The sequence below is a fragment of the Diceros bicornis genome, chromosome 26 (genome assembly GCF_020826845.1).
Source record: "Diceros bicornis minor isolate mBicDic1 chromosome 26, mDicBic1.mat.cur, whole genome shotgun sequence".
Lineage (NCBI taxonomy): Eukaryota > Metazoa > Chordata > Mammalia > Perissodactyla > Rhinocerotidae > Diceros > Diceros bicornis.
Window position 1 is genome coordinate 8,706,895 of NC_080765.1, and position 25,882 is coordinate 8,732,776.

At 50.5% G+C, this 25,882-nt stretch overlaps 2 protein-coding genes across 6 annotated transcripts in view; one reads left to right on the forward strand and one right to left on the reverse strand.

Moving 5' to 3' along the window:
• USP42 (ubiquitin specific peptidase 42) overlaps positions 1-8,565 on the forward strand; it is a 43,161-nt gene extending 34,596 nt beyond the window's left edge. For 4 of the 5 annotated variants that reach the window (XM_058569314.1, XM_058569313.1, XM_058569312.1 and 1 more), the window contains 2 exons: positions 1,202-2,695; positions 3,746-5,861. In XM_058569314.1, the coding sequence (XP_058425297.1) occupies positions 1,202-2,695; positions 3,746-4,079 (1,828 nt within the window). In that variant the 3' untranslated portion in view covers positions 4,080-5,861. Of the gene's footprint in view, positions 1-1,201; positions 2,696-3,745; positions 5,862-6,356; positions 6,401-7,532 lie in introns of those variants that run through there. The other variant, XM_058569315.1, reaches the window with a different exon arrangement.
• Positions 8,566-11,246: 2,681 nt separating this feature from the next.
• CYTH3 (cytohesin 3) overlaps positions 11,247-25,882 on the reverse strand; it is a 91,373-nt gene continuing 76,737 nt past the window's right edge. The window contains exons 6-13 of the mRNA XM_058569316.1: positions 20,452-20,532; positions 18,905-19,017; positions 18,531-18,679; positions 18,160-18,271; positions 12,564-12,640; positions 12,417-12,488; positions 12,158-12,312; positions 11,247-11,928 (exon numbers count right to left, since the gene is read on the reverse strand). Of these exons, the coding sequence (XP_058425299.1) occupies positions 11,856-11,928; positions 12,158-12,312; positions 12,417-12,488; positions 12,564-12,640; positions 18,160-18,271; positions 18,531-18,679; positions 18,905-19,017; positions 20,452-20,532 (832 nt within the window). The 3' untranslated portion in view covers positions 11,247-11,855. The remainder of the gene's footprint in view (positions 11,929-12,157; positions 12,313-12,416; positions 12,489-12,563; positions 12,641-18,159; positions 18,272-18,530; positions 18,680-18,904; positions 19,018-20,451; positions 20,533-25,882) is intronic.

Genomic DNA, 25,882 nt, shown 5'->3' on the forward strand with positions numbered 1-25,882 from the left:
GGACAACTTTTGGTGAAGTCTGACCAACTCTAGATTTACTTAGTAGTTGTATTCCTGGAAAATCTAGTGTCCATGAAAACGGCCAATAATATTATAACCAGAGTTTCTCCCCAGCAGGACGTGGATGTGGGACACTTGCGTGTCTTGTGAGACTGCCTACTTTGCCCCCTGCCCACTAGTGCTAGTGGGGCTCCCCTATCATTGTGACAACCCGGAAATGCAGCCCACACTTCAGAGTGGCCCCTGGCCAGTGGGCATGCCCTCGCTGAGAACCACTGTCAGGAAGGCTTAATTATTAAAACGGAATAGAGCCATCTGGTAGGCAGAGAACCCTCATTCCCCGTTTACCTTAAAGGTGGAATAGCTTGAGGACTCAGTCACTTGCAAAATGACTTTCCTATTGTTTCTTTCCTAGTCCAGCTCAGTTTGTCCTCAAATGTAGCATGTGTGAGGATTCTTACAGACAGTTGTATAAACAAAGCCGTGCGGTATTGCCCCGAGCGTGTGCTGCTCTACGTGCTGGCGTGAGACTCACTGGCGTGCTCTGGGTGACTTGTCTGTGTTGACTCTTTATGTGTTCTCTGATATTTTCCCACTGAACAGTAGGGGCCACGCCAGGGTTTTATTGTTTCCTGGCAGCTTTCATTGACCTCAAGAACACATCCAAAGCTCTGCGGCAGGCAGGGGCAGAGTTCATGTGCTGCAGAAGGTTCCTAACGCCTCGGCGACTCCTCACAGTTGATAAGCAATTCAGGGAGTGTTGGCTCTGTTTGGAGATAGCTACTCTGCCTCTGAGGCTCCAGGAGAAATTCAGAGAAAAAGAATCCAGAGGAAAAGTAAGAGCCCCAGTCATCGTGTGACTTTTTTGATAGTTCAAAAAAGACTTAGTTATTAAGAAGAATTAGAAGTATATCTGAAAACAGGAGGAGCCTAGAACTGCAGAATTATTGTTACTGAAAAATGGGGTAGGAGGTAGGCTTGATGTAAAATTTTATGTTTTTCTTTAATGAGAGAAAGAGAAAATTTGAAATTTCCAAAAACGATAAGCCCAATATTGAGTTTCAACCAGATAGATTAAAGGCATAAAATATTTAGTAAAGGGATGTTTTGAAGTGTTTGTCCCTGTAAGGCACTGACAAAACCCTATACAGCAGTCAAGCGGATGACTGATGTGTGTTTCTTTGTTTTGCTGGGGCCGCAGTACAACCAGGATGGAGGAGAGCCCTGCAGAGGGTCCTGAGGCAGACCCAGAGGCCGGCGGCCCCACTCCAGACGCCCGTGAGAAGCTGCAGACACTCACGAGTCTCAGCAGCAAGTTACAGAAGGCTCTGCTGCTCTCGGACTCCAGCGTCAAAGCTACCAAAGAAGAAGTCTTAGAGACCGTTTCAGCAAAGCCTGAGGAGTCTCTGCCCAATGTCAATGCTCTCTGTAACGCCAGCAGGAGTACCGTAGGGGACGATCAACTTTCTAAACTATGTGAGCCTGGGAATTTGACAAACGATCCGAGCAAACCATCCCAGGCTGTAAAAGGGACGTCACTAGAGAGTCCCCGGGACTCGGCAACCGTGGAAACAGTGGGGAGGTTGAGCCCGAGTTCCCTAGCGCGTTCCGAGGGTGACCGTGAGCATGAACTCGTAGTTTATAGCAGTCGAGACAAGTGCATGGACGTGGAGGACCCTTCCAAAAGCCCAGAGGTGTCTACAGAGGAGTTGCCCTCCCCTCAGTTAGACAAGATCACAGAAAATCATTTGGAGGGGCGTCCTGAACAAAGTAACGGTGAGAGATGTGAAGAAAATAGGGTTGCACAAAAAGTTCAGGATCATTCTCCAGTTAAGGAAAAAATCAGTGGCCTCAGAAAAGTTGATCGAGGACATTATCGCAACCGCAGAGATCGCTCCTCCAGTGGAGAGCGCGCGAGGGAAAATAGGAGCAAGACCGAGGACCATTATCACAAAAGGCGGCACTGCTACGTGAGAGAGCGGGCCAAGCAGGACCGCCACAGGCCAGAACACTGCAATGGGAGCCAGCACCACCCCTGTCACGGAGAGAGAGGCAGCCCCAGTGAGCGCCGCTCCCTAGGCAGGTACAGCCACCACCACTCTCGAAATAGAGGCGGGTCAGACCAGGAATGGAGCAGGTACCACCATTCGGAAAGCGAACACTCCTGGGGCCGGGAGAAATACTACCTAGAGAAGATGAGATGGGACAAATGCAGGTATTACCACGACAGGTACGCCCCCTATCCAGCACGGGAGGTGTGGGAGTGGAAGCCTTTCCATGGTGACCGAGAGTATGACAAGGCAGGTCAGTACCCCAGCCGGCCGCACAGAGACTACTCTAAAAGCAGGAAGGGGTATGAGTTGGTTGCTAGAGAGAAGGGCCGTCACCATTTCAGCAACCTGCGAACAGGCCCACCCCACGCCCTTCCTCTGTACCCTGAGAAGTACGCCCAGGAGAAAGTTGCACTTGTAGCCGAAGACAACAGCTGTGACCTCGCTGATCGGTTTCACGAACACGACGATGTCAAGTCACGGAAACGGAGGTATGATAGTATAGAAAATCCTGACAGTCACGTAGGAAAGAAAGCCTGGAGAAGCTTACCACAGGATCCTTTAGGAGAGCCTAAAGTGAAGAAGCACAAAAAATCAAAGAAGAAAAAGAAATCCAAAGACAAACACCGAGATCGAGATTCCAGGTGAGGGTGTGGGGCGTGCAGGCAGTGGTGGGAGATGGTCAGCAGTCAGCTCAGTGTGGATTTCTCCCCTAACCTATTAGTTTGATTTGTATTTTTCATCTCTGAAAAATGTGTTTTGAGATTGCACTATTTTTACAGATTTCTAAAATTTATCTCTACTTTTAAGCTATATCTTGTTTCATGGTATTGTAAAATGCCTGAAAACCTCATTTTTCAGAATTTTATATTGCCATTTGCAGTTAATGCCTTGTAACTTCTAGGAGTAAGTGTGCAATGTTCTGTAAATGAAAACTTGGGAGTCTTTGACTTCACGATTGGTGTTAATGTTCTTATTTGTCTGATGTAGTTTATTTTCATATCTGTTAAGCCTTTCTTTGAATTCAGTGACTACCAGGTGGGCAGAAAATGGGAGGCCACCGTCCTTTTGCTCTTTGATTGGAGATACATCATTTGTTGCCTTTGTCTGTTTTTCTGTCTCCATTTCTCAATTTGAAATCTAATTGGAAAATTTGTTTTCGTATTTCTAAAAAGTTAAATTGGTTGGTGGTTGTCTTGAAAGTGACTTAATCCGTGATGAGATGGATCAGCACAAACAGAATTACTGTACATTTTATAGTATGCATGTGACATCTCTGAGGAAGAGATTACCAAAGGCCATAGGGAAACAGACAGTGGTTACTTGAGGGAAAAGAATTCTAATCATTCACCTCCTCCCTCCTGTGTGCCTGAAACACCTGGCAAAAATATTTTTTCCCTCAGCCCCTAGTTTCAAGAAAAGTTAGCAAAATCCCCCTTCTCGTGTTTTAGCCAATACCTTAGCTCCTGAGCAAAGCTCAAGGCAATGGTGGGTTGAAGTTGGTGAATTTATGACCCTGGAATTAAGAAATTATTATAATGAAAACAAAAAACACATTTTTCATTAGATAAGAATTTTGCCTGTGTTTGTATAATGAGTGTCCACAGTAGTGGGTATAAAAGCCAAGGACCAGTTCTCTTTGAGGTGGCTTTGTGTTTGTTTGGTGATGTGAATTCTGGCTGCTTCTTCTGCAGGCATCAGCAGGATTCAGATCTTTCAGTAGCATACTCTGATGCTGACCTCCACAGACACAAAAAAAAGAAGAAGAAAAAGAAGAGACACTCAAGGAAATCAGAGGACTTTGTTAAAGATTCAGAACTACACTTACGGAAGGCCGCCAGCTATGAGACTGTTGACCATTTCCGGAGAACTGACAGTGGCTTTCTCCTCACCGATGGCCTGCCTCTGGAAGGTGTTGGACCTTTCCGTGAGAAAACAAAACACTTCAGGATGGAAAGCAGGGATGACAGGTGTCATCTGTCTGAGTGTGGCCAGGGTAAGAGGAGATACTCGGAATTAAGAACATAGGAACTGTTTTTGTTGGAAGAGGGGATTAACACAGGGGAAGAAAAGCTCCGATGGTGTGAAAGGGTGCCCGTCCCTGCGAGCCCCGGCACTCTGCTCCCTCGGCCTCGACTCCTGGACGGAGACGTGCCTCAGCTGCGTGGTCTGGATGTTTAGCACTGATCCCTTAGCATTTACTGAAAACCCGAGTCACACGGAACTGGGCCCAGCAGAACCTCTGTCATCAGCCCTCTGGAACTTATGGCTCTGGGTATCTGAGTATTTGTCTCATGAAGGACCAGAACTTTGGTTTTTAAGCCATTTCTGATAGAAGTATTTTTGCAGTATATTCTCTCTCTCCTAAATCCTTAAACCTAGCATTCTGAGTATAACCGGAAACTCGGTGTGATGACTTCGGTCATCGGCACAGCAGCCGGCGGCCCCTGGCCGAGCGATGCCTCTGCGGCATCTGTGCTGGGGGCTTTGGCTCCTGAGGAGTCGGCCTCTGCCGGCTGGGCTGGCTTGGATTCCTGGCTGCTTTGCACAACTCCATCTTCCCTTGTAATTTCGTAGCCCTTTCTACTCTCCGACTGCCCTTAAAGCAGCTCCTCTCCTCTCTTACTTGCTTCAGTGGCCTTTGGCTCTGGAGGGCAGTGCTGCGCTTGTTGGACGTGGGTGTAGTGTAGGAGCCAGGGACTGAGAGCAGGGGTTGGCAAACTGCAGCCTGTCTGTGTGCGGCCTGCCAGTTAAGAATGGCTTTAACATTTTTAAGTGGTTCGAAAAGTCCAAAGAACATCATTTCGTTTCACATGAAAATTACGTGAAGTTGAAATTTCAGTGTCTAGAGTTACACTGGAGCCCAGCCCAGCTTACTCGTTTACACAGCGTCTCACAGCTTTGGTGCACACAGCAGAGCGAGTCATTGCGAGGAGACCGAATGGCCCGAAAAGCTGAAAATGTTTGTCATCTGGGCTTTCGTGGAGAAAGTTTGCCGACCCCTGCCCTAGACACCTGAGGTGCCATGTCGTGACTGACATGTCACCTTGGTTGCACAGAGGCCTTTTGGTTCTCAACTGTGTCTTGGGTTTGGGTGAGATGTCGTGTGTTATGGGGGCAGGCCCTTCCCCTCCGGTGGCCCACAGTCAGTGTGTGATTGTTGACTGAGGAGGGACAGATGGCCCCACAGAGAGTTGGCGTTAGGGGAGAACCAGGTAACATGAGGGATAGAATGTTCCCCCGGAGGGGAAGCGCTGTGGGCACTCGGTGTGGCAGGGAGCAGATGAGGAGAACTGCCACCGCCAGCAAAAGGTGAAGCTGCAGTGGTATTTGCTCTGTGTGTTTTTAAAGAAATCAGTATATGCATTTTCAGGTTGGCTTCCCATGAACATTTCAGCAGTTTGGAGAAGGGGTTTTGGTAAGGATTGAGTCCTTCTGACCTCTGCTTGGTGCTTGGGCTGAAGTAGTGAGAGGGGCTGTTGTGCATACTGGGCAGGGCCCCAGGGGATTCTACATGTTGCCAGAATCTTCCTTCCCCTTCAGGCTGCAGGTCTCTCTCATAAGGAGCACAGCCAGAGGCCACCCGTGCAAGTGGGTGGCAGCCCACCCAAAGAGATGGCTCTGGGGGGAAAGTAGGTTGAGTGCGAACCTCGGTAGGCGGCATTTGGTGGCCCAGGCACGTGTTTCCAGGGACTCAGTCAGGCTTTGTGTGGAGCAGTGGCCCTGTGTTCCTGTTCTTGATCCAAGTGCACCCCATGACGGGTGTGCAGCCAGCACTTCTGCTGTGAGCGGGCTGAGGAGCCCACGTGCCTGTCCTCCCCAGGAAGGGCCGCCTGCTTGGCCTTCGATGCCAAGCATCCCTGCCATCTGGCTGAGGACAGACCCTTTGTCTGCCACATGTCCTCTGTCCTTGTACCTTGACCACTTACCTCTTCCTGTGACACTCCTGTTCTCTGGCTCCATTAAACTCTCCATTTATTTGGCCTCAGGTCCATTCTCTCTACTGTTAAATGCTGATCATTTGATGGGGCGAGAGTGGACTGTGCCCCCGAGGGTACGGCTTTCCACTGGGACCAGCGGCCCTCGGTCATCTCACAAACTCTTGCTTTCAGTGAAGCCCTTGGAGAAGTAGCTACGTGACAGCATATCCTTGCTCCTCCTCGTGTAGCAGTGATTTCAGGCGACAGACAGTAAACTACTGAGAACTGATTCTAAGTGTGACCACTTCATGCAAGCACACAGCATAGGCACTAACAATTTTGCAAAACCATCATTAAAATCTCTTTCCTAACCTTTGCTTTCTAGGTGATTGAAAACTTGGCCTCAAAACAAAAAATTCACTAGTTATGGTAAGCTGTTTTCCTATCTGTTTCATTATCGTAGTGGCACTGAGGGCACGCGGGCAGCACTATGGGAGCAGGGGCGGCAGACCCTCTGACCTCCAGGCTGGGTGCTGGAGCTGTGCTGAGACTCCTCTCCTCCTCAATTCCGCTGGGGGCTGTTTACTCTGTCCCCTGCCTCCCCTCATTGTAAGAAAATGAGGGAAAGTTTAAAGCACCCCAATCAACAGTCATTTGGTAAATGGAGAGATGGAGAAGCCCTTTTCCTTGCCCAGACCTACCTAACTGGCCTGGGAGGAGCCCCTGGAATCGGAATCTCTGTGCCTTCAGACCCCCTCCCGGCCCCTGTGCTTCGGCAACGTGGGGTAGCACACCCCACACTGTGCACACTCAGCCGCTGGCACAGCGCCCGGCCGGGAGCACCGAGTCGCATGGGCAGACTAGAAATCACCTAGGCGTGTGACCTCGCACCACCCACTGCAGACGAAAAGGACTTTGCTTTAGTTGAATAAAGTTTGGGTGCTTTATAGCAGATCAGAACCTTGAGTATCAAGTAATTTCCTACTGGAATGTCATTCAGTGGCCCCAGGAGACAGTAATTCATGTTTTGGGCTCTGTACTTGCTGAGGTAAAGGGGAGAGGGAGCCATTTTGCTCTTGAAAGGGAGTTTTGTCCAAATGTGTAACGTCTAATCAGCGAAGGGGATTTTAAATGAATTTCAGCGAGTTGTCTACAGAAGATTAATTTGCAGTTAATTAACATGCTTTATCAATGTGCCCTCAAGGGAAAGACCTAAACCTAATTAAGAAATCAGACTCTTCCTTAGTGAAAGGGAATTGAAGGATTGCCACGGATTAGCGGCAGTCTGGGTCTGGCGGGCACGGCCCACGCCCAGCAGATGGCGCCCTCCTCCCTGAGCTGCCTTCGGCTCCCTCTGCACGGCGTCCGGAACTGCCCAGTTCCCTTATTGCCACTCAGGAAGGCAAGGTCAGCGTTCTAAGGAAGAAGAGCTTCCCCAAAGACCTGGGGAACCTAGGAATAAATCATTAGTGTTTTGAAGAGAGGCCCCGCCCGCTGGGGACTCCCCGAGCCCTTTGTCTCCCAAGTTCCTGCCTAACGCCTGCCGCCTCTTGTCTTTCAGATTCAACGTGTTCAACAGAAGCCATCCCCAACCCAGCTTAAATTATAAATATAGAAAAGAACTTTGTTCAAATCTGCGTGGTGCTTCTTTAGTAAATACTGTACAGATTTTACCATGGAGAACTTTTTTTTTTAGTTTTTACCTTTTCTTAATTACCCTTATTCCAAATGGATGAACACTTTCTACAACTGCTGACCATTGTAAAATACCTTGTATATAAACCACATTGAAAATAACGCCCTGGACTAGAACATCTCAAATGCTGCTTAATCACAGACTCAGGTTGATCACTCGTATTCCATGTAATGCTCCTCCAAGTTAGTTAGACAGCCGGTGCAAGACCAACCGGGAAACCATGGAATTACTAAAAGTACAAACTGACAGTGTGTATATTTAATTTAAAGACTTATTTAAAGATTCACAAGCTCTCAGCGAGACTTTTGAGAGCAGTGTGTTTTCTGTAATGTCTGATACTAGAAACTAATTTGCTTCATATTTTAGTTGTATTCAAGATTTGAAGATGTATTTTATAGACAAGTTCTGTTTTTGAACTTTGTGGAACTATTCCAATCAATTTACCAGTTATGATGAGTATTTACATTATGAATGTATAATCCAAACATTATTTGTAAAGCCTACAGTATGTTTTTATTACATAACACTTTTTTATACAGTGTCTCGTCTTGACTATGATATTGGAGTCTGAGTTGTCAGCTTGGTCCCTTAAAGTTTCTAGTTACAGACAAAATCATACTGTGATTTTATTTTTAATATGGATATGCTATCAAACTGTGATACACTTATAATTCACTGGTCCTGCATCAGGAGATGGAGTGGGGAAAACTGTATTTAATACAGTTTGTATCTGAATAATCTGTATGGTTTATACAGTTTGTGTTGTTCAGAAATGTCTAAAGTTTGATCTTTGTTTTTTTAAAGATTAAAAAAGCACTTGCCCCACTGTAAATATACAGCATGTAAAATTTATATAGTATATAAATGGCAGCAAATCAAACATCTTGTGTCTTATTTTTTACTGCTGTTTTCCCTGTCTGCTTACAGACCTTTCATACTTCCTCCCTCCTGTCGCATTCACTGCCTTAAAACCCCTGAAGCTCAAGCCTCCAGCTCTCCCCCCACCTGGACGTGCACACAGCACGGAGGGGGTTGCTGGACCTGACAGTCTATTTTAAAGAACCAAGTCTTACACAGTCTTAACAGTGGGTTTGATTTTTATTTAGTGAACACAGTATTTGCAATTTGACAGCCATACACCCTCCAATTTTACTATTTACTTTACAACAAAATATCAATATAGGATGTTTCTTCATGCAAGTTGTGGGAGTATATACATTGAATAACAAACACTGCAGAAATCAATATATATGTACATTATTTACATATTAACTATTTACTGTAAATAGAAATGTTTTCTAAGAAAAAATAAGAAAAGGAGAAATCACAACATGTGGTTTCTGGTCTAGAACAGACCTAACTTCTCGGCAAAGCACATCTATGCAGATATATGCACTTTAACTTTAAAAGTATGCATTGCTTTTTATGAAGCATTAAATGCTGCTTCATCTATAAATAGCTCCTATTTTGATTCAGTTTGGTACCACATTAAACTGCTCAAAAATGTTCTGTGATCCTGAAGACACTGTTGCTTGTCTGGGTCCAGGGTCATCCAGTTACACCTCACGTTAACAGGCTGGTGGGGCTGTGGAAGCTGCCGCCTCCCACCCACCAACCCCTTTACTGCCTCTGGTCCCTTGTCTCTGGGAGAAAGCTTGTCTTTGGCCAGAGTTGGGACGACTGATTCAAGGACTGAGTGCAGACATGGGGGTGGGGGGAAGGATGAACATGAACCCGTTGAGGTTCAGGCCACTAGGCCTGCGGCCACAGGCCCGCCTCACACAGCCCCTGAACCTGGTGGGTTTTCTGGACCGGGCCTGCCTGAGGGCTTAGCAGGAGTGACAGTTGTCTGCCTGTCAGCTTAATACTGTCATCACAATGAAACCCGGAATTAGATGATTGCACGTAACACTGATGGCAAGTTAGATTCTAAGCACCATGGCCTTCTGCATCATTCCTGGGGAACCGGCCACCAGGTGGGCGCCTGCACAGATGCCCAGAGAAACAGATTCTTACAGTGTCCCTGATGCTCGCTTCTCCCAACCTCACCTGAGGCCAAACCCAAGAGACAGAAAGCCCGGAATCCCCAGGGTCCTCCCTGGGTCAGACAAAGGAGACAGAGACTGGTTTTTCCACGTGAAATACTGATCTAGCAGCCCGCGGGCCATCCTGGCTGGGGGCCGCTTGAGGCGGCGTCAGCAGTGTGTGGTCTGGTGGTCCAGGCAGCTTCTCTGTTTTCATGGAAGACTGGAGGCCAGAGTTGCATATATACCAGTCGCATTTCAAGAATGCCGACTTGCCTTTCTCAAAAACTAAAGTTTCAAATTTGAGGTATCGGTACAGTAACAAAGCCTAAAAGCTTGGGAATTAACCAAAAAAATCAGTTTGATGCATGTCAGAGAGTCATGGGCTCAGAGCCCTTCGCCGTCTAGTGTGACTTAAAGCTACGTCAAGGTCAGCTGCAGGGGGCCAGGGGCCCACAGCCCACAGGCTCCGCATCAAGGCAAGGCATAGGAACAGGAACTTCTGTGGAAGTCTCCACGGCAGTGCCGACAGGCTGAGGTGTTCCTTTCTAGACTTGCATTTCGCACAGGAGGAGTTAACGACCTCTGCAGGGTGCAAACTCAGGGTGTGCTCGCAGATGGGGCAGGGGGAGGCACCTCGGGGGGAACAGCCACGTGGGTGAGGGGGTCCTATGTGCTGTATGCAGGGGTCCTGGCAGCGGAAATCAAGCTCCCAATAAAAAGAAAGGCACCTGCCCCTGGCCCTGTCCTGAGGAACAGCAGCGTCTTGTCCCAGCCCAGAGCCCCTCGGCCTCACCCACGTGTGCCCCTCGGTCTGGGTCTGTGATGCGCTGGCCCGAGAGGCAGCCTCCCTTCAGCAAACATACTGAGCACCGACCGTAAGCCAGTGGCAACCTGCCCACCTCCCAGTCGTGGATCTTCACAAGTTCCACCACCAGCAGATACTTGGGGTTTTAAACTATTTACAGAAAATCCTAAGTGCCACCCATCTTCCTCCCACAGATTGAGCTTTCTTTCCCTCCTCACAATGGGAGATTAAATCTCTGAAAACACGGAATAAGATTATTTCTAATTACATATCTTTCTATACATTACATTAAGAAATCTGGTCAAATTATTATCAGGTCAGTAAAATAAGCGCTCATTTTGCCAAAAGGTTTTAAACAGTGAAGACAGTGGTCAAAAGCCAGTCTGGACCATGTGTTCAGTTGAACCATAAAACTGCTGTTTGTGGGGGGTCAAAACCAGTCAAATATTAGCAGTTTCATCTGGTTCAACATCTAGACTACCTGTGCTGGGAGTCAATTACAGGATAAACACCCAAAACAATAATTTGTATTTTAATGATTTGCCTTTTTAGAAAGTATGTGTGGGGCCACAAAGTCTGAGCTGGTGCGAGGTCCCGGGGACCTGGACACCTGGAGCCATGGCCCTGCCCAGTGCGTGTCGCCCTCACGGACATGGGGCACCTCGCTCCACCAGGAGCCATGAGGGCGCCCCACGCTTACAGGAAGGCCCCACACAGCACCTGCCCCGCCACGTGCAAGTGCCCTGGCCCGGCCCGCCCGCCTCTGGCGCTGCATACATGTGTATATATAGCATTTTTTTCAGTGCACAGTACATACTTGTGTCCAGGAGTTAAACTTATAGCTGCCATTCTAAAAATACTACTGTTAGAAAGTATCTCTCATAATAATTTCAGAATATAAAAAGGCATATAAAAGCTATAATCGTATACATCTGAGGAAAAAAACTCTGAATAAAAAAGTGGTAGCTTTTCCTTTCCTGCTTTGCTATAAATCGGCGGCTTCTAGAATGGTCAGCACCGCCACGATGAGCACACGTGGCACCACACTGGTGGGAGTGAGGCTCCCTGCGGCGGAACCGACCCGGAGTCAGACTCCCGGGCGGCGACTGCGAGGAGGGCGGCGGCGGACATCTGCTGTGGGCGGGCGGGCGGCTGGGCGAGGAGGGAGGGCTCCGGGCGCTCACCGGCTGATGACATCCCAGACGCGCTCCTGCGGCCTCGGGGCGACCCCAGAGCAGTGGCCCGCGCGAGCACTGCCTCCTGAGACGCCCACGGGGTCCAGGGCGTCCCGGGGAGGGCCCAGTCCCTCTCTGCTGTGGGGTTTTGGTTCTTTTACCTGTTCAGGCCAGGAAAGCTCTATTTTTTATTGGCAATCCTCCTTTTCCGTGTGGCCAACATGTCATAGAAAGGATCCCTACTGATGCTCGCTCTGGGGAAAAAAAGAAAAAGTCTGGGTTAGGTTGGCGTGTGGGCCCTCCCGCCCCGGAAGGGAGGCGGCAGGAGCAGAGGGGCGGCTCTGCGTGTCTGCAGGCAGCGGGCTCAGTTCTCGCAGGCACAAGCACAGGCGCGCGCATGTGGACACGCATCTTCTCTCAGTGTCTAACTGCACCGTCCCCAGACAACGGACCCGGAGGCCCGGGCTCTGAGCCTCCACACACCTGATGGACTTCATCCACTCCTCCTTCTCCTCGGGGCTGGGCGCGGAGATCCGGTACACCACGTGGTTGCCCTCCACCACCCGGCCGTCAGCCTCCGTTTTACAGGCTTTGATGACCTGCCCTTTGTGGCTGGGGTTATAAAGCTCGAAGCAGTTCTGGTGGAGACAGGGAGAGGGGCCGTCACTCCCCGCCGGGGCCCCAGCGAGTGAGGCTCCAAGCCGGCTGGGAGGAGAGAAGTTGCAAGGGAGAGCCGGCTTACGGGTTTCCGGGGGTCCTCGACCTCCCTGATGCTGAGGTTCTCCAGCGGGATGATGCCCCTGGGCTCCTTGTCCTAGGAGAGAAGAGCCACGGCGCCCCCTCAGCTCGAGGCCGCAGGGCGCCCGCGGCCGGCCGCCCGCCCACTCACCGTGGTGTACTCGAAGTAGTACAGGCAGTTGTCGGTCAGGATGAACCACCGCCGCTTCCAGGTCTTCACGCGCCCCCCTGAAAGCAGAGGCCTCGAGGGTCAGCGCGGGACGGGCGGGGGTCTGCAGCCCCGAAGGGCGGGGGCCCGGCCCTACACTAATTCCTGGAGTTTTAGAAACGCCAAGCTTCGCTTTAAGTTTCCTTCCTCGTGAAAATTCCAACCTTCCACCCAACACTCAGCAAAGCCCTGGGCAGGCCGCGTGGCCTGGGCACTCTGGCCTCTCGCTGCCTGGCGACCCGTGGGCGCACGGCTGCGGGGCCCTGCATGCACCACCCCCGACCCCAGGCCTCCCCGCGCCCTCTCCACGGCCAGCTAGATAACCCAGTCGCTTCCCAAATCTGCTTCCTGGAAGAGTTAGTGGTGATGAATGGGCTCAGTCTCCCCACATGGAAATGACAGGAGGATGAAGTCAGCGCGCTCCGGTCTGCCTGGGACTTAATCCCGTTACTGCCGCCCTTATCACATTACTGAGCACTCTGGGCGGCCCTGGGATCCATCAAAACCTATTACTCCTTGGCCCAGGGAATTATTAGATTGAATTAAGCTCTTAACAAGATCTGGGACCCGCATGGACGGACACACACACACACACACACACACACACACACACACACAGCCTGTCTGCATTTGCTCGCCTCTCACGACAGAACACAGTCTTTTTACCCTTAAATATTCAGCAGAGACAAACTGGCTTCAATTTCTAGCCCTGTGTTTCTGACATGAAGTTTTTTTGAAAAAAAAAAAAAAGAAAAAGAAAAACATGCACATGGTAACAGAGTCAAGCAACACAAGGGCACAAGGTCAGAGGCCTCTCCTTGCCCCATGGCTCCCCAAGGTGACCGTGGTGACATTCAGGGGTGAACTCGCCAACCTTTCTCTGCAACATGTAAGCAGGTGAGTGTCGTCAGGGCTGAGGGGTCACAGACCCCGTCACCACACAGACGCGTGGAGACAGGATGAGGGAAGGTCAAGTGGGTCACAGGGGGACATGAAGGGACATTTGTCGGCCCTCAGGTCATCCCAGGGCTGAGGCACGAGGGTTCCCTGACCTCTGATGTTTGCAGAGATCCAGGCAGGGGAGACACCTGGCTTCGGGGAGGGAGGGAGGGAGCCCCAGCTGCTGGGATTTGGCACCACTGGATGGGCCCTCTGAGACCCCTCTGGGACCCCCCCCCCCCGCCCCGCCTCACTGATGCTTCCTCCTTTTTTTCTTTCTTGGTGAGGAAGATTAGCCCTGAGCTAACATCTGTTGCCAATCCTCCTCTTTTTGCTGAAGAAGATTAGCTCTGAGCTAACATCCATGCCCATCTTTCTCCACTTTATATGTGGGATGCTGCCACAGCATGGCTTGACAAGCAGTGCGTCGGTCCACGCCCAGGATCCGAACCTGTGACCCCTGGGCCGCCTAAGTGGAGCATGCAAACTTAACCACTACAGCACCCGGGTGGCCCCATCCTTCCTCCTTTTGATAGCCTCAGGCAGCCCGAACCAGGAGCCTCGGCATGCTGAGAAGGAAAGTCCAGGCGCATCTCCCCTCTTCCTGACTTCCCCTGGGCTCCCCCACCTCACTTCCAGCCCTTGTCAGAAGGGTCTGACCATGTGCTTCTCCAAGATTCCTGCTGCACCCGCCTTGGCCCTAGACCCTAGCCCACCCCCCCCCCCAGCTCATGCCTTTGTGCCCCAGGGCCTTTGCTCAAGCTGCTCCTGGGCCTGGAGCCACATCCCCACCCCCCGACATATCTCTAACCCCTGAGCTGGGCTCTTGCTCTCCAAACCCCTGTGTGCAGCTTCACCAGGGCTCTCTCAGCATTCCACTGGAATCCTCTACTCTCCACTGGACGGGACCTCTTATTTGTTCCCTTTAGGACCCAGAACAGGGCCAGGCACCAGCAGCCCGCAGGGCACACGGTGATCCTGGTCTCAGCTGGGCTTCATTCCCCCACCTCCACTGAAGCATTACAGGGAGGCCCAAGTTCACATGGAGGGGGCCCAGGAGACCCTCGGGGCAACTCTGCCTTGTCCCCAAGTCCTCCAGGGAGAGGGGACAGTGCTGATTCTCCCCAGGCACGTCCCCCCAGCCCCGAGCCACTGTGAAGGAGTCACTGACAACTCCCTCCGCCTCCCTCCACTGCAGCCTTTCCCCAGCTGCCCTGGTGCTGGGCCAGGACGCCCTCCTGCCCCACGCCAGTCCCACGGCTGCCCCAAACAGCAGCCTGAGGCATCTTCTGAAAAAATAAACTGATCCCACCTCTCACTGCCTGAAGCCCCCAAAGGTTCCCAATCCCCCAGCCTAAGAGCCAAACCCCTCAGACGGCCTCCAAGGCCTCCTCCTGGCTCTCGTCTCCGGCCCCCTGGCCCTTCCGTTCAGCCACCACGCTGGCCTGAGCCTTGACACTCCTCCCAGCACCTTCCCGCCACTAAGTTCCACTAGCAATTTCTCAGAGTGTCTTCCCAGGAGCCCTGCGTGTCCGTCTGTCCAGCGCCTGCTCTTCCCTCGGTGTTCCTGTCACTGGGTGGCTGCCTGTGTGTTCTGCTCGCCCGCAGGCCCCATGCCTATCACCAACCCTGGATCGCCAGCTGCCATGAGAGGTGGCTTTGCCAGGAAGGCCTCTCGGCTCTGCACCTGGGCTCCTGGCCCACAGCTCCCGAGTTCAGGGGCACATCTCGGGGAGCCCAAGTCTGGTCCAGGTCTCGGGGCCAGGGGAGCCTTGCAGGCCAGGGGCTGTGGGCATCTAGATTGAGGCCCCTGAGTCCACCCCGGGTCCCCTTTCAGCTCCACGGGTGAGCCCAGCAAGGGCCAGGGGGTCAGGCCCTTGGTGTCAGAGCCACAGCAGGTTCTGCTGCAGGGAGACCGAGAGGCTCAGCTCATGCATGTGCTTCTGGCTGAGCGTCAGGAGACGGGACACACCCACACCCCTCCGTGCCTGCAGAAAGGAGCCTGGCTTCTCCATGTGCTCTTTGCACATTTCCCGCTATTTTCATGGCTGTTACCAGGCACATGCCTGCATACACACCTAACACACCCACAAAGAGTACACGCACACACACCTGCAACATGTACTTTTTTATGCATGACAGCTCAACTCTGACCCACATTCCTATCTGTTTTTAATACAACTGATTTGTTCTCAAAACTCAGTGACTGCTGTATTGTAAGGTTTTCCCTGATGACCATTAAGCGACACCAACGCTCCTACGCTCCCGCAAAGCACCCAAGCCTTGGGAAGGGCCACCTGCCCTAAGACTAAATCTACGATGAGAAACAACTAAGCAAGTCACACTGCGACTCCCTTTTCTATCTGAGCAGGTGCGTGGAGCACATGTTCTGTTCTCTACGCCTGTCTCATGCCCCCAGCCACGCGCCTCTGTGTCCAGGCCCGTGTCCGTCCTGTGCTAGGGGGGTGCCCGGAGGTGAGGGCAGGGACCACGCCCAGGGCCGACAATGCCTCTTCAGCATCCACTTCCAGCAGATTTCCTGCCTCCCTGTCCTCAGAGACTGACATCCCCAGTCTCTGGTGGCCAAGCCATCCTCAAAACTGTTGGGAGGAGGACTGTGGGCAGAGGGTCTCCGGGCACCTGGGCCGGTGCTGCCAGGCAGGGCGGGAGCCCTGAAGACAGCAGCCCACTGGGAACCCACGCTCCGCACAGGAATAGCTCTGAGGACAGAGTGGATACAGAGGCTGCTGGGCACGAGAGGCAGTGGCGGCCTTGCTGAGGCTCTCAGGCCGCAGCTCCCGGTCATCACCAGGCCAGCGGGCTCGAGGTCTGAGCAGCACCAGCATCACTAGCTTTGTGGCCGCCAACGGGAACACCAGCACTGGGACCTCCCTTCACACAGACACGTGCAGGAGCTGTAGGAGCACAGAAGGAACAGACCCAAGGCCCCCCGCTGTCCCCCGTGCCAAGGCCTCATCTAGCTGCCTTCGGCTACTCAGGCCCTCACCAGGGCCAGCCAGCTCTGCAGCTCCTAGGAGTGCTCTGTGCACTGATTTCTAGGCCCACTTATCTGCTCAGCCAGAAAACAGGCTGGAAAAGAAGCCACTGGACCTTCATTTCCCTCACTCTGTTCTGTCTTGAGAGCCAGCCGCAGCCCCACTGGCTGCCAGGCGGGCCTGCGCTGTCCCCGTCCCGAGAGGGGCACTTGCTGGCAATGCAGGAACGGGAAGGCCCACGTGCAACTGCTGGTATTGTGGCTGCACCCTCTGCCCTCACCCAGGACCACAGGTGTGACGTCATCTCCCGGGTTACTCAGGTACTCAAGTCCAAGGCTATGGTTCTGGGTTTTTAGGCAAAGATCCAGAACTCTCCCAAACCTCAGCATAGCCAGAAAAAAACAGAGCAAGACCCCAAATTGTAACAGCAGACCTGTGGCGCACACCCCCACACCTGCTACACTGTCACCATGCCCGTGTCTCCTCCCCTCAATTAAAAACACAAAATCACCAGAATTCTCATAGGCCTCAGTGTCTTACAATCTGTTCTCAAAGTGCCTGGATGATACACAGCTGTCACATCTCACAGGCTCTAATGTCACAGTAAAGCAAAAATCCCAACCCCCTAGAGTCAAAAAACCCCTACCAATACCTAGAATTGCCTAGAAAACATAAAGGCTATTCTACTTCATTGTCAATGGCTTGGAAGCCTGTACAATGCGTGTGGACTGGCTCCACAGGTGATATAAACATGCGCAGCTGGGTTAGTATGAGGGGCGACTGGTGAGACTGCAGGAAGGCAGCCGGCTATTAGCCACCTCACTGCTGCCCCTACAGACAGAGGAGCGAGCCTGTTCCCACACAGCATTCCCATGCGCCCATGCGCCTCTGGTCCCGGGAGCAGAAAGGTTGGCCTTCTGGCCACTCCTCGCCCAGCCACGCAGTGTGGGTGTCGCATTCTCTGCACCCTGCATGACGCTAACCCCAGCAAGTCCAAAGCCACATGGGTCAGATGAATGGCAGCCACAAATCAGAGCTTCACACGAACCAACGGAGGAGAGAAACCGAGAGAGGAATGAGCAGCTGGGGAAGGGCAGGAAGCCACTGGGTACGTACCTCCTAACGCAGAACAAGCAGGGACAGCCCGTCACAGAACAGAAAGGTGGGAGCCACAGGCAGAAGGGAAACAATAAGAAGGCACATTTAAACCACTCATCAAAAATCAGCCACACCAAACCAACAGAAAGGCACGCAGGTTCTCAGAGGCCAGTGCACCTGCTTTTTGTACCGAAAACTGCCTTGGGTTTATCTAGACACTAACTGAGCAGTTTTCTGGGAGGTTCGTGCAGCCCAGGCGTCCTTCTCGGCCGCAGACACTGACAGGATCGCCTCGTTCAGACAGGGCACGATTCAAAGCAGCAGCCAGCGAGTCTGGGACGGGTGGCCAGCCGCCGAGAGCGGATTTTGGCCTCTCGCATTCTTGGTAACGTTCCCGCCTTTGGTCAGGGGCCTTCGCTGGGAGGAGCGCGGAAGGCACTGGGCGGGAGCTGGTGCCCTGGGCTGGGGGCAAGGAGCGCGGTCCCGCCCCGCCGGCCGCCACTCACCCAGCTTCAGGAGCCAGCCCTCGCGGTCGGGGTTGAAGAAGGTGTGCGTCAGGTCATTGCCGTCGTCCTCCGGGATCTTAAACGGCTCGTTCTTGATGCTCTCGTACAAGTTCTGCGAGGAGGAAAAGTGACGGCCGACTGAGGAGAGACGACCCGTCCTTCCCTCCCTGCCAAGTGGAAAAGCAGCATCAGGCCCAGCGGGACCAGGGAGGCCACGGGGCTCTCTAAAGACACTTTAAAATAAATGAACGGGCACTGCCCAAGGTCATGGGCAGAATGTGACACTCCTGAGCGCCAAGGACAAGTTAAGGGCCAGAGAGGAGGAGGGAGAAGGCTAGGACACAGCAGGAAGCGGGCCGGGAGCAGCTCACCCTCAGCAGCTCCTCTGGGAGGTCCCCTCCCTCATTGATGCCCCTGTTCATGGTGATGAACCGCTCGGCCGTGGGCTTGTCCCGCACGTTGTGGTTGTGGAGGCTGGTGTTGAGCATGATGATGGCGAACGACAGCACGTAGCACGTGTCTGAAAGAGGTCAGAGGGCGGCAGGGAGCACTCGGCCTGTGAAGCCGAGAAGCTGGTCTAGAATTTCTATGTAAGAGGCAGATCCATGCGTGCGGGTGGCACGGCCCTGGGGATGCCTGAGTGGGCAGAGGGGGCCTGGCTGCCATCCCGGCTCAGAGCAGGCAGGTCCACGACACAAACCCTGGGGCTCTGACGAGGGGCCGGGGCCGCAGCTCTGTCACTGACCTGTGGACTGGAAGACGCCGGGGTTACACAGGCAGTAGCGTGATGCGAACGCCTCCATCATGCGGTCAATTTTCTGAGCCTCCCCGGGAAGTCTGAAGCTCCACAAGAACTGTCTGCAGAGAAACGAACCCAGGGAATGAGCGTGTTTCCACGGCCCCAGCCTCACATGCCCGGCCCCAGGGAGGACACCACGTGCACAGAGCAGGTGTGCAGTCGGTGCAGGTGAAGCCTCAGTCGTCGAGAGGCCCCCGACCTGACCGGGTAACTCCCCGGGGGCGAGCACCACGTGGGCCATCGGACAGGACAGGCGCCAGAGGGATGACAGGGAACTGTGGGGCAGCAGAGCCCGAGGATCCACTGGGCAGCTACCTGCCCTCAGCCGTCCACTGCAGGGCCAGCTGGATGTCCACACCTGCAGGAGCTAGGCAGGAATCCCTGTGGCTCTGGGCCAGAGACTGACCAGCTAAAAGAAACAGCATCCTGGCTGCCACGACTGCACTGTAGACGCACCCCGACACACCAGGCCTGCACTTGTCTGTGACGCAGCGTTTTCAAAAACTGAATCTAAACTCCTGAATCCCAGCTGCAGGAGTCACACCTGTCAGCACACTGTTCAGCCCAGGCCAGCTCTGAGCACACGGGCGCAAGGGTCAGACAGCAACGCCACCGCCACCTCAGTCCGCAGCTGAGGGACGGCCACAAGGAATAAGAGCTCACGCCGGGGCAGAGCCTAGAAGGGCAGAGCCGAGACCAGGACCAAACAACATGGTGGGTCACATGCTTCCCAGCCTCAGGGCAGGCAGGGGCTCGCTCACAGCCGGGACCCCACAGCCGCTGGGCGGTGGCCTCAGGGCTCCTCCCCTCCAGGACCCAGACCAGATGGAGAGCCAGCGCTGATCAGGCGTGAGGCGCAGCCATTGAGGCCTCAGCCTGGACACCAGGGAAGGAAGCTGGATCCTCAGCGGTGCAGGAAGAGGAGAGCGTACAGGAGGGTGACTTGAGTGGACGTCTGGAGAGACGGCACCGGCCCCTCTGCTCCAGCGGCAGGCCTAACTCAGGGCCGCATGAGGGTGTCCGAGAGCCGTCCACTCTCATGACACCCAGTGATGCCTGGCTTTCCCAGATGAGACTGGGACTAGAGGTGGCCTCCAATGGCAGGAAATCCACACCCTCCCTGGCACACGCTGGGCATCCACATGGTTGCTGTTCGAGGCCAAATGTGGCAGGAAGCGGGCCTGTGCCTGGGCGGCACTGAGACCACGCCGCAGAAGTGGGAAGAAAGCACGCATACATCTGCCAAATGTCATTAAAAATAAAGGAAAACAAAGGAACTGTGACGGGAACGCAGAACCAGCGGCCACAACGAGGCGAGCGTGAGCCCCCGTCCCGGGTGCAGCTCTGGAGAGACCGCCTGAAATGAGGAGTGCCTGCATCCCCGAGACGCAGGCGGCCCTCCCGGCCACCTGGAGTGGATCAGCAACCCTCCTGCCCAGGCCCCAGGACCCTGCCGGCCCTCCTTCTCTGACAGCACGGCACGGAATACTCACCTCAAGGCCTGCACAAGGTTGAGGTCGGCAAACTCATGGAGCTCAACGAAAGCCTGAAGAACTTTAATATTAAATTCGTCCCTAGGAAAGAAAGGAAATGTGTTTACAGCCCACTGCGTATTATTTCAATCATATTGAAAGAAAGATATTTCCTAAAGCAAGTTTTTGTGGTTTTTGATTTCATATGACTTTAAGATATTTTTCATGGTACATTTGTTTTTAGGTTTAGTGCAAAGAAGACTCAGCAGGATATTACGAGTTTACTTCACAACCATTAAGAATCAGGATAAGGGGGGGCCGGCCCTGTGGTGTAGTGGTTAAGTTCGGCACGCTCCGCTTTGGCGGCGCGGGTTCACGGGTTTGGATCCTGGGTGCAGACCTACACCACTCGTCAGCCATGCTGGGGCGGTGACCCACATAGAGTGGAGGAAGGCTAGCACAGATGTTGGCTCAGAGCTAATCTTCCTCAAGCAAAAAAAGAGAAAGACTGGCAACAGATGTTAGCTCCAGGTGGATCTTCCTCAGCAAAAAAAAAAGAATCAGGGTAAGGAGACCACCCTAAGATGCCCAACACCAGCTACCAAGGCCAACGCTGGGGCACCACGTGCTCAGTGTAAAGCCCTGCCCCACGTACTTGTTGCATCTTCTCTCTCAGTCTTCAAACAGTGTGAAGCAGGCGCTAAGATCACTCCCACGTCACAGGTGGGAGTCTGAAGCTCAGAGAGGTGAAGACACCCCCCAGGGTCATAAACCAGAAAGTGCAGTACTGGGCTCAGAAAGGAAGATTTGAAGGAGAAATGATACCTCACATTAATAATTAGCTTTTCAAAACTCAACTACATGTGAGAACACAGTAAAAGGTGTAAAGTTTTACATAAACGTAAAAGATGAGAACAAAAAGGGAAACGATACAACAGCAACAACTGGCTTCACTGGATTTTTAACTCAAAGCCGTTCCCATAGCCCTGGTCTCGAGGTACAGTAAGGACACCCCAAGCCAGCAAAACGCTTTGGTCCCACCTGCCCCACCCGCAGGGCGGAGCCTCAGCTCAACCAGTCCCAGCTGACCAGCCCCTCAGACCTGCTCCACCCACACCCTCTCCCAGCTCTGCTGATGGCAGCTCGTCTCTGGTTCCCACTAAGCCTCCTGCTGGTCGTGCTGCTTCCGCTCCTGTTCACCCCCACCGCCTGACATTCTACTCCAGAGGGATTGTTTTAAAGGTGAATCAGACCACGTCCTTCCCCTGATGCGAACCTTCCAATGCCCCTTTATTTCCCTCCTAGCAATGAGCCCGGAGGCCATCGTTCCCCTGAGCACATCTCCACTCCATCCCCACCCCCGGCCCTGGCCTGACCTGCTCTTCCCCAGACACCTGCGGGGCTCACTCCCTCCTGCCCTTCACATCCTGGCACAAACATCACTTTCTCAGTGAGACAACCTGACCAGCCTCTTACCATCGCTGCAAACCAGCCTCCCAGCTCTCCCGGTGCCCCTTATGTTCTCCCACTTTTCCTTTCCTCCTTAGCCCTGATCACCTGCTAACACACGATAGGTTTTCTCATTTATTATGCTTATCATGTATTGTCTGTATTGCTCCAGCAGAATGAAGGTCCACAAGTGGACAAATCCACCTGTTTACCCACACCACCCAAGTGCCTAAAACAGTGCCTGGCACAGACTTGGAACTTACTGTTTTTTGGAACTCCAAATCTGCAGGCACTCGGTTTTGGTTGACTATATGAACTGCCAGACTGCAGTATACGAGTGTCGTAGTTCATCCCCACAGTCGCACATCTGCCAGAGGATGATGGAGAATTACGCAGACTCTGGCCCTCACGGCACGTCCTATTAGACTAGGTGTCGCAACTCCTAAGACACTGCTCAATTCTTTTTTTTAAATCAGCTTTGTTAATACATAATTCATATTCCCATACAATTCACCCATTTCAAGTGTACAATTCACTTGTTTTTAGTATATTCACAGATTTGTGTGACCATCACCACAACCAATTTCAGAATATTTTCATTTCCCAAAAAAGAAAGCCCCCATCCTTTTACCATCATCTCCCAATCCTCATATTCCCCTCAGCCTCAGGCAAACACTCTCTGTTTTCTGTCTCTATAAATTCGCCTATTCTGAGCATTTCCTATAAATGGAATAATACAATATGTGGTCTTTTTTGACTGTCTTCTATTATCACGTTTTTAATGTTTTAATCCACGTGGTAGCATGTATCAGTACTTCATTTCGTCTTATTGTCAATAATATCCCATTGTATGAACACACCACATTTGATTTATCCACTCAGTTGATGGACATTTGAGCTGTCCCCACTTTTTTCGCTATTATGAATAATGTGGCTCTGAACACTTGTGCACATGCTTTTGTACAGACATCTGTTTTCACTCCTCTTGGGTATATACCTAGGAGTAGAATTACTGGGTCACATGATAAGTTTAGTATTTTGAAGAAATGCCAACTGCTTTCCAAAGTGGCTGTATCATTTTATATCCTACCAGCAGCATATGAGGGTTCTGATTTCTCTGGAACCTCACCAGCATTTATTATCTGTTTTTTTTTTATCATAGCCATTCTAGCGGATGTGAAGTGGTATCTCATCGTGGTTTTGATTTGCATTTCTCTGATGGCTAACAATGTTGAGCATCTTCCCATGTGCTTATTGGCCATTGTGCTTATGGCCTTATCATATGCTTATTTATGTATTTTCTTTGAAGAAATGTCTGTTCAGATCCTTTGTCCAATTTTATAATTATGTCTTTTTATTATCGAGTTGTAAGAGTTCTTTATGTATTCTAGACATAAGTCCTTATCAGATTTATACATGACTTGTAAATATATTCTCCTATTCTGTGGGTGGTCTTTTCACTTTCTTGATGATGTCCTTTGAAGCACACAAGTTTTGAATTTTGATGATATTTACTTATTTTTTTCTTTTGCTATTCGTGCTTTTGGTGTCACATCTAAGAAACCCTTGCCTAATCCAAGGTCACAAACATTTACCCCTATATTTTCTTCTAAGTGTTTTATAGTCTTAGATCTATCTTAATTTTTGTATATGGTGAGTGGTCCAATGCCATTCTTTTGCATGTGGATATATGGTTGTCCCACCATCATCTGTTGAAAAGACTATTCTTTCCCCCACTGAATTGTCTTGGCACGCTTGTCAAAAATCATTTGACAGAAAAATGTGAGGGTTTATTTCTGGATTCTCACTTCTATTCCACGACCTATATGTCATCCTTATGCCAGGACCACACCATCTTGATTAGTGTAGCTTTAGTCTGTTTTGTAATTGGGAAGTCAGTTCTCCAACTTTGTCTTTTTTTTCAAGATTCTTGTGGCTATTCTGGGCCCTTGAATTTCTAAATGAATTTTAGGATGAGCTTGTCAACTCCTACAAAGAAGTTAGCTGGGACTTTGCTAAGGCAGGTGTTAAATCTGTAGATCACTGTGGAGGGAGGGTACTGCCATCTTCGCAATATTAAGTATTCCAATTCACAAACATGGGATGTCTCCATTTAATTAGGTCTTTTCATTTTTTTCAATATTTCATACAGTTTTCAGAGTAAAAATTTTGTACTTCTTTTGTTAAATTTATTTGTAAGTATTTTATTATTTTCAATGCTATTGTAAATGGACTGGTTTTCTTAATATCCTTTTCAGCTTGCACACTGCTACTGTACAGGAATACTGAATTTTGTATATTGATCTTGCATCCTGCAACGTGACTGAAATTTTTACTTTTTCCTTTCCAAACTGGATGCCTTTAATTTCATTTTCCTGCCTAAGTACCCTGGCTAGAACTACCGGCACCATGTTGAATAGCAGTGCTGAGAGCAGTCATCCTTGTCTTGTTTTTGATCTGAAGGGGAAAGCAAGAGAGAATTTGTGGGTTTTTCACAGATGCCCCCCATCATGTTGAGGAAGTACCCTTCTTTTCCTAGTTTCTTATTTTTTATCATAAAGCAGTGAATTTTGTCAAATGCTTTTCCTGCATCTATTGGGATGATCATGTGGATTTTGCTCTTTATTCTGCTGATATATATATTACTTTAATTGATTTTTGTATGTTGAACTAACCTTGCATTCATGGGATAACTCTCACTTAGTGTATAATCCTTTTTATATACTGCTGGATTTGATTTGCTAATATTTAGTTGAGGATTTTTGCTTCTATAGTCATGAGATACTGGTCTGTAGTCATCTTTTATTGTGATGTCTTTGTATGGTTTTGGTATCAGGTAGTACTGGCCTCATAGAATGAGGTGGACAGTATCCCACTTTTTACTTTTTTTTTTTTTTGGTGTCATAATAACATTGTGCGATTCCAGGTGTACATTATTATCTGTCAGTCACCAACTAAATATGCTCCTTCACCCCTTGTGCCGACCCCCCAACTCTCTTTCTCCTGGTAACCACCAAACTGTTCTCTCTGTCCATGTGTTAGTTTATATTCTACATATGAGTGAAGTCATACAGTGCTTGTCTTTCTCTGTCTGGCTTATTTCACTTAACATAATACCCTCCAGGTCTATCCACGTTGTTGCAAATGGGGCAATTTTGTCTTTTTATGGCTGAATAGTATTCCATTGTATACATATACCACATCTTCTTGATCCAACCATCTGTCGAGGGATGCTTGGGTTGCTTCCACTTCTTGCCGATAGTGAATAATGCTGCAATGAACATAGGGGTACATAAGCCTCTTTGGATTGTTGATTTTAAGTTCTTTGGATAAATACCCAGAAGTGGGATAGCTGGATCATATAAGGTATTTCTATTTTTAATTCTTTGAGGAATCTCCATACTGTTTTCCATAGAGGCTGCACCAGTTTGCATTCCCAACAGCAGTGAAGGAGGGTTCCCTTTTCTCCACATCCTCTCCAACATTTGTTATTTTTTGTTTTGGTGATTATAGCCATTCTCACAGGTGTAAGGTGATATCTTAGTGTAGTTTCGATTTGCATTTCCCTGATGATTTCATGTGCCTATTGGCCATCTGCATATCTTCCTTGGAAAAATGTCTATTCATATCCTCTGCCTATTTTTTCAATCAGGTTCTTTTGTTGTTCAGTTGTGTGAGTTCTTTATATATTACGGAGAGTAACCTCTTCTCAGATATATGATTTGTAAATATCTTCTCCCAGCTGGTGGGTCGTCTTCTCATTGTGATCCTGGTTTCTTTTGCCTTCCAGAAGCTCTTTAGTCTGATGAAGTCCCACTTGTTTATTTTTTCTTTTGTTTCCCTTATCCGAGTAGACATGGAACTCAAAAAGATCCCTCTAAGACCAATGTCAAAGAGCATTCTGCCTACATTTTCTTCTAGGAGTTATATAGTTTCAGGTCTCAACTTCAAGTCTTTGATCCATTTTGAGTTAATTTTTGTGTACGGCAAAAGATAATGGTCT